Source organism: Cottoperca gobio, chromosome 11 (genome assembly GCF_900634415.1).
Source record: "Cottoperca gobio chromosome 11, fCotGob3.1, whole genome shotgun sequence".
Taxonomy (NCBI): domain Eukaryota; kingdom Metazoa; phylum Chordata; class Actinopteri; order Perciformes; family Bovichtidae; genus Cottoperca; species Cottoperca gobio.
The window spans coordinates 4,852,991-4,868,924 of record NC_041365.1 but is presented as its reverse complement, the minus strand read 5'-3'; the positions used below and the strand labels follow the sequence as shown (position 1 = coordinate 4,868,924).

At 39.4% G+C, this 15,934-nt stretch overlaps 1 protein-coding gene across 1 annotated transcript in view; it reads right to left on the bottom strand.

Moving 5' to 3' along the window:
* Positions 1 to 4,633: 4,633 nt before the first annotated feature.
* calcr (calcitonin receptor) overlaps positions 4,634 to 15,934 on the bottom strand; it is a 48,841-nt gene continuing 37,540 nt past the window's right edge. Inside the window, exons 17-22 of the mRNA XM_029443620.1 lie at positions 13,687 to 13,840; positions 12,796 to 12,856; positions 12,553 to 12,619; positions 12,190 to 12,408; positions 11,546 to 11,587; positions 4,634 to 7,809 (exon numbers count right to left, since the gene is read on the bottom strand). Coding sequence (XP_029299480.1) covers positions 7,588 to 7,809; positions 11,546 to 11,587; positions 12,190 to 12,408; positions 12,553 to 12,619; positions 12,796 to 12,856; positions 13,687 to 13,840 — 765 coding nt within the window. The 3' untranslated portion in view covers positions 4,634 to 7,587. The remainder of the gene's footprint in view (positions 7,810 to 11,545; positions 11,588 to 12,189; positions 12,409 to 12,552; positions 12,620 to 12,795; positions 12,857 to 13,686; positions 13,841 to 15,934) is intronic.

The following is a 15,934-nucleotide window of genomic DNA, read 5'->3' as shown; positions in this document are numbered from 1 at the left end:
ATTTTAATTATGTTATTTAATACTATTTTAATTTTGCTATATTATACTATTTTAATTATGTTATTTAATACTATTTTAATTATGTTATATTATACTATTTTAATTCTGCTATTTTATACAATTTTAATTCTGCTATTTTATACTATTTTAATTCTGCTATTCTATACTATTTTAATTATGTTATTTAATACTATTTTAATTATGTTATTTAATACTATTTTAATTCTGCTATATTATACAATTTTAATTATGTTATTTAATACTATTTTAATTATGTTATATTATACTATTTTAATTCTGCTATTTTATACAATTTTAATTATGTTATTTTATACTATTTTAATTCTGCTATTTCATACTATTTTTAATGGTACTTCAGACTCATTTACATCAACACTGTGATTATTGTACTGTAAATGCTCTTATTCTGTCTAATCTTGTACTAATTGTTATGTTTTTGCTGTGAAGCACTTTGGGCTGCTACTCTTGTATGAAAGGTGCTATACAAATTATTATTATTATTATTATTATTATTATTATTATTATTATTATTATTATTATTATTAGTGTATAATGAGAGAACAAGTTGTATTAGTGAGACACGTGCAGGCTGACAGGCTCACCCCTGCCTTTAGGACAAACAAGAAAGGAAACCCCTTCTTTCAGGTTACAGGTACATCAGGTTGTGTTGGGTGTGTTTCTACTGTGATTGAACAGACATCCACTCGCTTCTTTGAGTTGTTTTTTGTTGAGACAACATAAATCAGTTTGTTAACTGTAACAATTTTAAGTGGCACAATGCGCAGCAGCCTTCAGCCTACGCAGATGATCCTCCGTCATCGTCAACGTGGCAAATGCTCCTTCTCCCTTCTTTTCTCATTTCTGTAACCCCCTACAAATCATGGCCAACTCAACGCCTCTGCTTCTATAAATAATAAGATATTAAGATGAATGTGGAAGTCAATATCATCACACAAGTGGATCTGTGATCTGTTTTAGGGCATTGCTTTGACATGTATGTTCTTCATATCAAAGGGTTTAAATCTAGACCATTATCACACAGCATTGCCTTCCAACAATACATCAAAGTGTTTGAAAACACAACGCTCATTTAAGATTATAATTTATGAGTGTTGCATTGTAATCCTAAAGTGCAAATTAAAACTGTATTGTTCTGGGCTTTGTGAATAAATTGACTTGGCCTTTAAAATGTATGATGGTGCTGTGAGTGCAACATGTTGAAATCACAGCACAGAGGGCATGATGGTTTTTCTGAAATGAGTCAGTTTATGCTTCTGAGGATGATCACGAACTAATTAGTATTAAAAAAAACAGATTTTTCCTTCTGCTAAATTAGATTTCATTTTATATTCCTCCTAATCTTTTCTTTCATGCAATGTTCCGCCCCGCTGCAAAAGTGCTGCAATTTCCAATGCTGGTAGCCACTACAGTTAAATCCCATCACGACTCAACTGTTCTATCTCTCAAGAGCAGATCAGGATGATGGTGCAGATTAGTTCCCTGAGTGAGGACAGATTGTGATGGTCTGATTTATTTTCTTTGACGCAGCAGGACTGAACACAGTAGGGGTTCCTTCTCTCGCATTATGCTCAAAATACTATAGCTGGCACATACACACACACACACACACACACACACACACACACACACACACACACACACACACACACACACACATTTAATATCATTAGGTTATTGGAGTCATTACATAATTAAATTGTCCTCTCCTTTTTTTAAATAAAGTTGTGATACATTTTATGTTTTTTCAGCAATAACATCTTTGTCTGCCGTTTTTACCAGTTGCTCTGCCTGTCTGTCTGTCTGTCTGCCTGTCTGTCAGTCTGCCATTCTGTCTGTCTGTCTGTTGCCTGTCTGTCTGCCTGTCTGCCTGTCTGTCTGCCTGTCTGTGTCAACGGGATCACACCAGCCGTGACGCCAAATCAGGCCAGACTCGTAAAGTGCGGGGTCCAATGGCCCTTCCCCACCTCCTCCCCACCATTTCTCGGAGTCCTCGCTTGGACCGCACTCATCTTCTAACTCAGGCTTCGTTTTGATCTCAACTACACATCTGAAAAGTCTCGTGACCGTATGTTGCACGGTTGACACTCTATTTACAGTGCCAACATCACCAATGGACATAAATATTAACACCTGGCCAAAAACTCAGACTGGTGTCTCCAGGAGAACGTTTTGACATGTTGACACACACACACACACACACACACACACACACACACACACACACACACACACACACACCATCACAAGACGATCTCTTGTTGATATTGTAGTCTCCTGCCCCTGAGACTCCCTGGCTTCTGTATATGGCCTGCTGGTCAAACACGAGAATCTGTGGCCACAATCTTTGGTCTCTCAGCGCTCCAGGCATGTTTGCTCACGGGTTGTGACTGTGGGCTGAATTGGTGTGTGCGAGAGCTGCGGTGCACTGTTGCCAAGTAGAAAACCAGATGAGCTTTTCCCACACCTGGATGTACAGCAGAGTCTTTGTAGGTAACCAAACAGAGAAAAAAAAAAGTGTTCTTTCTCCATTGTTCTTGTTCCTACTGCAGCGAGGCTCCGTTGTAATGGATTTCTGGCTACCACAGCTGAAAACACTCCAAGCCTTGGGTAAAAGTGGTACACTGTACATTCAGTACACTTAAAGGGTAATGAAATGTCCCTGGCGTAGACAGTGGCGCCGCTAAGAGGTGGCCAGGGGGGGCCTGTGTGCTGTGTTTGTAAGCTTGTTCCCAGTAAAGGTGTTATTCCTGACATTCAATGTAAGATGTATGTTTCTTTTACTAGCCTATTAGAAGAACGCTTAACACACGTCAAGACCAGATTGCAGAACTGAAAATGTTAGCTGTACTGGTATTAGTCTATGAACATCAGATAATTAGTAACATAAGTGTAAAATAGTCCATCAGTATGCACTTCCCTTACTCTCATATTACTGTTAATTCTTTGTTGTTGTAATATTTCTGTATTTTCTCTTATTTATTGTATTTCTCCTTCTGTGTTTATGTCTGCACCATCACACACCAAAGCAAATTCCTTGTATGTGAAAACCTGCCCGGCAATAAACCAAATTCTGATTCTGATTGTGACATTGTTTAACGAGCCTATATGCTACAACAGCCTGATAGAAATCCTCAAATTCAGTTATTTCTTTTTTTGTTTTTGTTTCTGTGCCACCCTCAGACTTCTTTTAATGGAAAGCTTCCGCGTGCGCCACGGGGTCATAAAGGTGGCGAAGTGAGCAAGCATCCACAACAATAGTAATCTGAGCTTGTAACGGTCACATGCTGGAGGCGTGGTGCTTTCAAATGACCTGGAAACATCTTTAACGCACAGATGAAGATCAGATGGGAGCACTGTCATCTCTTGTTTTAACGCCACTGAGTAAAACCACACACACGTAATTACTTTCACAGCCGATTTCTGAGCACACATGGCACATTCTTGCTTTCGTCCAGTGTCCTGTGAGATTGATTGTCGCTGTCACGGAACTTTTTCTCAAATGCCTGAAATAGCCAGCCGTTGACATTTTCCTGAAGTTTCCCAGGATGACATTCTCCCAAGATGGAGGCTGTTCAAAGCAATTTACAGCTCTTTCCTCTCACTTTCTGCTTTATTGTTCCATTGAATCTCCATAACAGGAGGATTTATGACAATTATGGAGATTTCACCCTCATCGTAACATCATTATTGCACAACTCCTCAATCTCTGCCTTCATATGCAATGCAGTTTGTATACAATTTCAGACTTTGCATTGCATATTTTCATTTAAAGATTCCTTTTTGATGAATTTGGTGTTATGCTTTTGGCAGGGGGAAATATTTATCAGAAGAATAACAAAACGGCTCCGTACACGTCTAACTTCATCATCATATTATTATTATCTCACAGACTCGCAGGAGGACAGTACGTCTTCTTCTTGGCTGTACCATTAGGGTTCAGCAGAGCCTGAAATTGCATATTATATATATTATACAGAAGCTGCCTATAGAAAAGGCTGAAACATCTTCACATAATGAGGAGAGCTCAGCCTTGTGAGTTTGATAGCAACCTTAATTTGACATCGGGCCGACCATCTTGGAGACGAATGGTGTCAGTCAATTTCGCCTTGTTCCACACATCTGGTGCTGGAATATAATTTGAGCTGAACCCTGAGAATTAAAAGGGACTGTATGACATTGCCAAGCCCAAGAGATAACAAAGACACCAAAAATGGAGTAAGACTTCCTTTTGTTTTCCCTGCACACTCATTATACAAAATCTCTCAACCTTGAGACATTGACAAGAATAGTGTTGGCGAGGAAAATGTGCATGAATCATCAGAGAAGGTCGCAGAAAAGCTTGAAAACAAAGTTTGTCTCGGTGTCGTAGGCAAAAGAACGCATTGTCGACTCGTATTAAATCGTTTAAAAACAGAATGAAAAGTAACTTTTATCAGCAAATTGTTTTTAATCTTAATTATTTGCAATCACAAGTTGCAGCTTGTTTCTCTGATTGCGTTTTTTGCTCAGGAAATGAAGAGCAACACCAAAAGAGTCTTTTACGTCTGTATTCTGGTGCTAAAAAGTAAAGAAAAAAAAAAACATCAATCAATTTGTCTTTTACAAAATGCATTTTTTTTTATGTCAGCTTTGAACATGATGTCATTCCATGCTGAGAGGGAGAAAAAGACAAACACAAGCCAAAATGAACGACAGGAGCATAACAAAAATAGCTGTCAGAGTAATTCACAGTGTAAAAAAAAAAGAATCGATCATATTACAGTGTCTGCTCTTATTTACATGGGCATGAACATACAAAATATACAGCATCTGTGTCCCCCAAACCCAGAAGAGTAATAGTGCGTCTTACAGTGTGACAAAGAGTTAGATGAATTTACTACTAAAATAAATAAAATACTTTAAAATTAGCAGTGAAACCCACTCTTCCATCATAGCGTGATGATTGATTGTCTCTCTCCGCTCCTTCTTTGCACGCCACAAGTCTTAAAATATTATATTGCAATAGGTCCACATGTCTGGGGGGGGGGGGGGGGGATTTTTTTAAGTGAAGCTACGACATAGGACTCACTGCTAATGTATTTTCTGTTGGCTAAACTGTACTTAACAGCTAGTTAAGAGCTTGCAATAGCATCATTGATATGATTTGATAACCTAATTAGACCAATTTCAGTGTTCACATTTCTTCCCAGATAAACATCCAAATATTATATATTTGAAGGTAGTTTTTTTCCTACGGCCCTATTTATGTAGTCATATTGACATAGAAGAAAGCACAATTTATATTTGACATTTTATTGTATATGAATGGTAATTAATAAGCCAATTATTACAATGTGAATTTACTTACATTCTGTAAAGATCAACTTCAGAGCCTTATTCTGTGTGACTAAATGTGCAAATGTTGTCTCGGCTTCACATTATAGGTCCATGGAAAAATACATTTCAAACTCTTCAACTTCATTATAACCTTCTAAGATCTCAGACGTTTCACACACATCTTGTTATTCCAGTTAACAATGACAATGACTTAAAACCATCACGTATTGACCAGACATTCAACAGATAATAACACAGTAGCACCCGTGTAGACACAACATGTCATCTCAGATAGCCAAAGGAGGTTAAAAGTATTCTTGTGATAATCATATTTGTTTTTTTTTGTAAATGTTTTTACATCTTGATGCTAAGTGCCGCACTCGGGATAGGGAAGTCGGGAAGTATTGAGAGACAGACTAATGTATTATTTTTTCTCAAGGGGTTTGTTGACAATAACAGAAATACAGAATATTCCGAGTCTTTATCCTCAAAGAAGGCAAAGATTTAAGTTCTCTGACCTTTTTTTCTCCAACACAAACAGGAAGTGGCGACAAACAAAACACAGCGGCCTGAGCCAGCTGAACGCTTTCGAGAGGATGGTAATATTTTCCCTGGCTGAGTTCAAATGTCTGCCATATGATATGCAGTTTAGAAGCTCAAAGTATCTTTTATTGTGAAATTCAAGACACTGAATCCAACAAAGCCGGTGATTTCTTTAAACAGGGGCTACTGATAGACAGCAAACTGTGTTCTTTTGTTTGTAATCACTCTTAAATTCACTATCAAGACTCTTAACATTCATCCTTTAGAATCTTATGGCACAGTTATAACAAAGCAACAATAAAATGACAATAGAGTATAATGAACGTATTTAGGACAGAGAGTTAGGAATAATTCATGTTTGCTGCAAGATTGTGAGCAAGATGTGAGCATGCCTTTAATGTGTTGACTCTTGTCATCATTTCAACTTTAGCAAGACGTTTTCCTTTGCCCTGGATGCACGTTCATACAAAATGCTACACGAGGACAGAATATCCCTTTTTAAAAACAAAAGAACAATTATGGAGATCGATTAAAAGGCTTTGTGAGCAGGACAACGAATGCTAGTGAGTAAAATAAGACCGTGCAGCTTCCACACTGTAGAGAAACTACTTGTTTGTCAGAATAATTGATAGCATACTCGACTCCAACACAGTGAAACAACTCTTGTGTCTGTTCAACCTCTTATTCATCGATTTTTTCTGTGCATTTAACTTATTCTTGCTTCGCCCTGTGATGTTCGGCATTGGCACAAATACAACAACTGCAGAAACGACAAAGCAGTTTGGAGTGCAGCCTCACAGGACACACACACACACACACACACACACACACTTAACACATACTTAAGAATGGGCAAGAATAAAATATTAATATAAAACAAAAATAAAACACTTTTTAAAACATTTGAACACTTTTTTCATGTGAAACATGGTGAACATACATTATGTACACAATTCCAGAGCTTCAAGCACAGAGGGATTCTTTAAAATGTGACCTCTTTCACGGCACATATGATCAGGTTTGTGAAGTTTGTTTGTGTTGTGTGTGTGTGTGTGTGTGTGTGTGTGTGTGTGTGTGTGTGTGTGTCTTTAGGAGCAGGGTACCACCATCTGTGCTGAGCTGGATGCCCTTCCATTGCTTTAACCAGGATAAAGTACCATTAGGTATAGGTGAGGTGAGGAAGGATTGGTTCTTCTACTTACAAATCCTCTTCATGACACCATCAAACACAACTCATGTCGATCCCTTTCACATTCAGCGCCATCGTCTCAAACACAAAATCCCCTCACCTTCATTACAGTCACAGTTATTTCTGTCTCCACACCAGCACAAGTCTCCGTCACTGTGAGAGCACTCACACATTTTTAGCAGCTTTAGGAAGTGACACGTGTCAAAAGCAGCTCTTGTCTCATGCCACAAGTTCTTGACATCAGAGTTTGTCAGAAAGCAGCCGCGACAGCGATGTAAAGTGAATCGAAGTGTCAGCCTTGTAGCTGATCCATCTTTCCGAACCCGTATCCCGTACCTCGTTGTCCCGGGCTGAACAAAGCAGCATCAGCCTCTGAGATTGAATCACTGAGATGCAGCCAGGCAAACCAGATTTTCCTTTCTTACTGCACATCTCCGTTGCTCAGTTGCTCTTCTTCGGCTGGTCCCACCGCTACACTCTTTATCCTCCGGTGTGGCTCAAGCGTACGTCTCTCCTGATTTTAGTGCCACCAGTTCAGAGTCCTCAACGTGCCGCCCGTTCAAGTGTTTGCTGTTAGAGTCATTGTGGTACATGAAAGCGGGCACCTCTGTGATGGAGGTGGCCGTGTAGGACGTGGAGCGCATTGAGCAGTGGTCCTTTCTTCTCTGACCCCACTGGGTTTTATACTGCATCCACTGTCTCTTTAGAGCTGCCTGCACCTGGACGACACACACACACACACACACACACACACACACACACACACACACACACACACACACACACACACACACACACACACACACACACACCGGGGGAAAGAGATGGTTTGTTATCTGCCCATGGGACAACATTTCCTTGGTAGTTTCATCACTCTCATGTAACTGTAGAACCAGTTTGTCTGTGCACACTGCTCCACATGTCTGTGCACACGCTGTCATTTTCAGCTGTGTTTTGTGTTTTTAGTTGTCAAAGTTACATATCAGAAACATTCATTTAGTTCTGTTTTGCTTCTCTGATGTACTTTGACCACGAAATGATTCCACCAGACGAATTAACATGCAAATCAAAACGCGGTCACAGTGCAAGTAAGGAGCGAGCCCATGTAAACACCATCTCGTGACAATATCAATCCGCCCGACGGTGATCTTAACTGATGCGAGCGTTATTGCTGCAACATATGTGGATCGCTCAGATTTCAATCACGTTAACAGATGCCAGTCAGAGAATGTAAACACAAGTAGAAATTTCAAGTCGCATTTCTTCTTGTGGCCGAGTCGTGCACATGGCCAGGTCATCATGTTATAGAAGGGGAGAAAGATGCAATCTGCGGTAACACTTATTATGAAAACCGTAATTAAATGTACAGCTAATTAAACTTTAGTTAATGTACAGTTACATATCTATTCTCCCCTACAGCTGCTCACGAAGTGTATGAGGACTAAGTATCATGCATTTTATCTGCAGCATTCAAATGGACCGACCAAACTTGAATTTTTCCCCAATGACTGCATGATTTGTTTCTAAATCAGAAAATAAAGAAATATCTTAAATTTGCGCCAACTACTCTATTTCTTAATTCCCCTGTAAAATGGTTTCTCTTTCAGAAGTTCAGTGAACAACAAACTTAAACTTTTCACCCTCCAGAATCCTAAATGCCTCAGAGAACTCGATGTTCCAGTTTTTACACTGCCCTCCCTCAATTCACCTACCGTGCCAAAAAAGTTGAACAAAAGAAAAGCAACTCCTCTTGGCTACCTGCTGATTCAATAACTAAAGAAATGCTAGAGATTACATTATTCTAATTTATTACACGTGTTCTTCTTTTCTTTAAATCTGACACACCGACAGAAACCTTTCATAGTTTTCAAAAAGAAATGAGCAATAACCTACAGCTGTAATGCAATCACATGTTTCGGTTGTATGTAAAAGTGCATTGTTGTTACATGGATGTGGGGCTCGCTTTAATCAATAATTAATGTGTTATTTTGGTTTGTTTTGTCAATAAAAACACAAATAAACTCATTTCAAAGTTATATTAAATGAAGAAAAGCAGCGAAACGTCACATGTGAGAAGCTGTAACCGGTGAATGTTTGACATTCTTCTTCGATCAATGATTAATTGATTATCAAATAAGTTGTTGACTCATTTTCTATTGAACAACTAATCAATTCGGCGCTATGATTGAAGAACTGTGAACTTCAGTTCCTAAAAAACAGAAACCACAGCTACCATCCTCCAGCAGTGCGATGTTAATCATTTTATTCTGTTACAGCCAAATGCTACTGTAATTATTGCGTGTATATCGATGGTCTAATGATGTCAATGACAGTAATTGTTACAATGAGACAAAAGAGCAGACAGGCGGCTTACAGCGTGTAGAACGTCTTGCTTGATGTCACAAAAACAGCATAAAAGCTGTTTGTCTCACTGACCTGACATCACAATGGGGCCATTGACGAAACAAGGCAGGTCTGTGCAGTTTGGCCTTTAAATCAAAGAACAGAATTGAAACTGGCCCCAGAAACCCGTGTACTGATTAAGGGAGCTGAATTGGTCCTTATGCGCCCGAAGCATTCAAACCCTTTCATTCCATTGTGGTGGTTAGGGTTAGTCGACCCCAAATTACCCTGAAAGTGTACTCGTCCTTTATACAGCACACATGCTCTGCATATTGTTTATACCTCAAACATTGTTTGCATTGTTCGAGAAGACGTTGTTGCGTTCTGGCTGCTCATGTATGAGCTAATATACCTGACCTATTTTCCAGACTGAACCCCACAATAGATTGTTACAATCCTCGTGCCGCATATTTAAATCTGCTGCTGTGTCAGTCTATCCATCTCTGCCAAGTGTTCTTCTCATGCTGAAACATTCCTCTTAACAACCTCATTGTTATGGATAACAGAGAATTTCACTTGTTGTTTTACATTCACAGAAATAGTCTGTAATTGCCTGGCTGTGGCATTCACCAATCGGCAAACTCCAGGGAAGAGCAGTGAAGCCCATGACAAAGTGATGCCACTTGGGGCCCAACAGCCTGGTACACAAACGTTTTGTTCTCTATAGCTGGTATTATATATATGTATATATAACTCATCCGTATAAATTATATTATGGTTTAAAGTTATGCATTATTAGTGGCGTAGCCGCTTTGATTGACAGGTGGGTGCCGTCTCAGTTGCTAACTGCTAGCTTTCTGCTCTGACAATATTTCACTGCTGATGCCCATTTTTATATTAGCCGGGATTCACTGCCAAGATGGCTATTGGCTGGAGGCGCCCACGTTTAGCTTCACAACATCTCTTCACGTAGTCTCTGTGACGTCACCTGTCACAGAGACCATATTTCATACAGTCTTTAGTATTCACACCACCATTGAGACCTGATAAAATAAATGTTGCTTTGTTTTGCGGAGACCTTGAGTTTGAAAGAATCCATTACACAATGAGTCTGGTTGGCCGAAAGGTCTCCACAACACCGTTGACCCCAGGTCTGGGCTTTAATGGAAACCTAGCTCATTCGTTTGTGTTTGAATCAAGTTAAGGATGCTCGCTGTCAGACAGCTGCTGACAGACTTAGAAAAGGCTGAGGAGGACCTGAAAAGAGAGTCAATTTCCAGCTGGGCTTGGAAACCACACAGTCATTTATAAACTGTGTCTTTCTCTTCACCTGACACGACCCTTCAGCTTTTTCTGGCGCAGCACTAGATTGGTCCCTGAAGAGACAAGCAGCACAATGCTTTATAACCTGTTGCAATTGGACTAAAGACAGATGTGGCATCCATGTGAAGTTACAAAAAATGTACTCGACTGCTCAATGCCAAAAACCAACTTTGAAGTCTGCGTTAGGGTCACTTGTTGATATGCTGAGATCTGACCTTGAAAAACAAAATATGAAATGTTTTGCCTGATGGAGTCTGAAGTCTCATACTTAATGTCATAAGCAACGAGAGGTCGTATTGCTCCAAGGCAGAGCAGCTCACCGTTATATGTGCAGGTTGACCTTTGTAAAAGGGCAATTGCTCTATCAAAACTACAAATTTATTTTATCACACATGACACCAAATAGTGAACTTTTCCAGGGTACAATATTCTTAAAGTTCAACATACTGAGATCACTTTATTGCTGAGAAATAAAATACATGGGAGGATTTATACCACTCTCATGCTACCAGAACCTCTAAATCACTAATTAAAGAAACAAGTTTTAACATATTGAGCTTTAGTAGTGCTGGTAGAAAGTTCTAGCTTTTGGACAGAGCCAGGCTAGCTGCTTCTAGCCTTATGCTAAGCTAAGCTAACCGTCTCCTGGCTCTAGTTTCATACTAGAGCGGGGCATTTCATAGAAATCTTGTAAAAGAAAACTGCAAATACACGCACAATTACCTACACGTTGAACTTACACAACATTGTGCAGCAGCAGCAGCACGTGAATACACAAAGAGTGCTTACCTCTCCATTGAAGAAGCAGAATATTGTTGCCACCAGTAATCCCTTAAAAGCAAACAAGTAGACATAATTAGCATTTTTTTTACAAAAGCAATGGAATTTAATCAAAATGTATTACCTTCTTGGAGTGATATAAGGCAGAAAGGTCACAATCCCAATGCTTTTTGAAAAGTACTGCACAGAGAGTATCTAGTGAAGCGATGTAATCCGTATCTAGTAAGTGAACTGACTGCCAACCAGGGAATTTCAAGGCCTGTCTTCCTGTTGTTTAATTAAGTGCCTAACTGGTAGTTAAATAAAGTTAATGGAGTGTCTAACTGATTATTTAAAATGTAATTTAGCAGTAATTCAACAATGAAGCAGAAAACAAGTCTTTAATGGTGGAAACTTTCAGGCACGCTAAACGTCTAAATCTGGAGCGTGACAGGACTCGAGGGTGAGCTGCGTTCAGGATCAGTTTAGCGTGCATACTGATACTGATATTTGTCTTTCCCTTATTATTGATTGGGTTATTCCCAGACCTCAACACACCACACCTCAACCTACAATGGCAGTGAAACAGAATAGTTTTTTAACCTTTGAACTGAGCTGGTACTTTAATAGAAATTCTGATTATTCGGCGCATCACTGCCATTTTTAGTCGTTACCTGGTAGTGCATGAGTATGTGCATGATGTACTCGTAGACCTCCCCAGCTAGGCGGTTCTCTGGCCTCCAGGGGAAAATAACAAACTGTATTCCCAGCAGGGGCACCAGGATCAGGGTGGCTCTCACTGCCTTCATGTACATGTTGGACTCTGCCCGGTGAGTGTCTCTCAACTTGGTCACCAACACTCTTATAATATTTAGTAAGAAGAAGAGGTTCACCTGCAGAAAGTAAACACATTTTTTTTTTTTTTATGTTTTAAGAAGTAAAAATCCAACCAAAATAAATAACAAACCAAATACTTTCACTCTGAGATCCATGAATTTCTCTTATATTGTGCGGAAACAGTAGATTAGCAGACTTACAAGAAGCGCTGCCACTATAGGACCATGGACCGCGTAGAGCAGATGGGTTTCCACACTCATCCAACAGCTACAAGGAAAAACATATCAGTCAGTGCCGTCTGCGGCCCAAAATACACATGCACACACACATGCAAAAACATGCACGTGTAGGGATCTGCACGATTTCGCTCTCTGCCATACACAGACGAGCACGTATGTAAACACCTCCTGTTTATTTGTAGAAGTTTCTGGAACATTACTCACTTGTCATCAAAATACTTTTTCCTTGCCACGGCGTGGATGGATGCAGGCACTAGAGGAAAGCCTTTGATGGGAAAAAGATGGCAGCCATATGAGGTCTTCAGTGAATTTAGGGAAATTCATTTGTCATTTATGCAACAGTAAAAAGAGTGGCTAGCTTGGTCTGCTGTTAGACTTCCTCATCACGTAAACGATTCCAAATATCAGTGTATATATTCTTGGAAAGGCTGAAACTCTATTGCAATTGCATTGCTCCAACCCAAAAAACAACACTACATGATTCATTTCATGTAACAGTCCTGTGTAATAGGAGGCTGGGCTCAGATTAGCTTTTTACTTATTTAGAGAGAAACTCATGATAAATGCAAGTACGGTCCATTTTCAGGCACCATTGAGGCTCTGCAGCATATTGGCCACAGATGAACCTGAGTAACTGTCTGCCTTCCACGCACACGCACACGCACACGCACACACACACACACACACACACACACACACACACACACACACACACACACACACACTCAAGGATGTCCTCCAATTTTTAATGATCACCATCCATTTAGTTTCATCGCCTACTCGTTTGACAGACTGAACACATTATTCCTGTTTAGAACAAGGTGAAAAACAGGACAACATTAAGCGACAGGAGGGCCAATAAAGCTGTCAGCCTGTCCTGGTTGAAACACTGTGCAAGGATGGGGCGCATACAAGTAAATTGTGGCTTCTAGATTGTGATCTGTCTTGTTGAAATGAGTTTTTAAGCTGTCCAACAAAGACATAAAACAAATAAGTTGAAGATGCACAATATAGAATACCTAACCCTAACCCCAGAATACATACATAGAAAAGAACACAACAAATATGTTTTGGATCAAATGCAGACAGACTCACCCCAGCCCAGGAGGTAGTACCAATGCAGATGCTGCTCTTCTGCAAAAACAGCCACCACGATGAGCGTGTGCAGGTAGATGCCTTCACACAGCATCCAGAAATAATTGCAGCCCAGCATGTACATGTGGAAGAATTGCAACACCTTACAGCCAACCTGCAGAGGAGAGCCAAAACAATATAAATTGTTTTGTCTGTTTTTGACTTTCAATATAAAAATACTCATTACGTTGATTCAGTTAAAACACTCCTGACATCATCTCAGCAGGACACTAAGAGGATGTTTCTGCACGCGTGGCACGAAATCATTAGCCAGTATTACCCTCTGCAGACAGAGAGGATCGTTTACCCCCTCTGGAGGTGAGCTGAGATGGAAGGGATGCTTTAACGATGTATTTTGAGTGCTCTTTGATTGTGTTTGTCTCAATTTGAACAAGGAAGTGAGAAAACACCTTGTTCTGCAAGTGCATTTCAGTACCTTATACAGCACAATGCAATTTTATATTTATGCATCCAGCATAGTGCGATTGTTTTAAATTATTTTGATTGAATCCTTAATACAATTGCTACATTACTAATAACCAAGGTGCCTGTTGGTGTGCCATAAGCTGTGTTTCTGCTCATGCCTGCTGAACACTGGCCATAAGGAACTTGACAAGAAGTTCCAACTTCTCTTTTTTTTTTTTTGCCGGGACTTTTTGAATACTTCCACTAAAGTTCATAATAAGTTCATAACACATTATTTATGTGTACCTCTAGGAATATTTAGACTTATTGTTTCATTGCTTAGGAGATTTGTTAAGGAGACATGTATTTGGACTGTTTAATTGTTGGCTGCTGCTTGCTCATCCGTTCTCAGATGGCTTCCTCATATTTGGATTATGTTGCTCCAATAAAATCCAAGATGGCTGCAAGTGGTAAAAATAAATCAGAAATCTCTCTAGAAACGTGTGTGTAATGTAACAACAATGTTTCTCTTCAGTCTATGGTTACTATTCAAAAAGCACAATATCATACTGTAAAGCACTAAATCATACAGAATAACATTTTGGTAATTAATCTTATTTTCTTATTTTGCTGATTCTGTTTACAACTGGTTGTTGCTGTTGCAGATGGTTTTAAATCCCACAAAGATCAATACTACACAACACTATACCCCCATTTCCAACTGTACATTGTAATGTCCTTTTTTATGCTGACGATATCATTGTGTATGCCATTGACTGTACCCCGAACCAGACTTATTTTCTGTGCCTCTCTCATTCATTTAAATTAAAAAAAGAGAAAATGTACGCATTTCACACGAGCACAAACTCTTGACGTTCGTTCTCTGATCCGTACTATCAATGAAAATCTAATCGATGCAGCACAGCACAGAACATAGTTTGAAGACGACAGATAATTGGATTCTCATGTCAGTTTATTTCTCCTTTCAACACAAGACTTTACAATCTAAATCGCTGAGATTAGAATCCTTTGCTTAGTGTGAAGTGATGAACCACGACACCAAATCACACTATAGTTTTTTAATTAAACACTATGTAATATTACCAAAGTTTGAGACATTTGAAGTTTGAAACAAGTACTATATTGTTTTCCCTGAAACAAATACTGTATATGGAGAACATAGATGGAAGAAACCTTTGCACAAATACCTTTCAAGAAAGAAATAATTCACATCAGGATATCTGGATCGTAGTCCTGTGTTAAAAGAGCATGCGTGCAGCCACAGTATAATTCAAAGTTGCTGGCATTGCTATTAACTGCTGCTCTCAGGGGTCTTCTTCAAAATACACAACACTCATTCATTCCTAAACTTTTAGCCATATGTCTCTCCCTCACTTTCTTCAATTCCCTTTCCACTTGAGGACATTTCACTCTAGCAGACATGGACTCGTATGCAGAGAGTTAGGTCTCTCACTTTTCACTAATTCACAAGTGTTTTGCGTTGCAGCTAACAGAGGTTTGTCTGAAGTTACCGACGACGTTCTGGTTAACAAATTAAGCTGCTACACATCCTGTAGATGTTTCTAATGTGCCTCCTCCCTGGTTTGACATACGCTTTGGGGATTCACTCCCCCGCACTGCTGGCAGGCTAAACCAGACTATGTATGGCCACACTAGAGAGAATTAAAAGAGTTTGTATTCTCTGTGAGAGCAAATCTCCACCACGATCCACCTTTCCTATCTAACCAGTGGAGAAAAACAGGTTTATAAGTCTTACGTTGGCAGCTGTAAATTTCAAAAATGT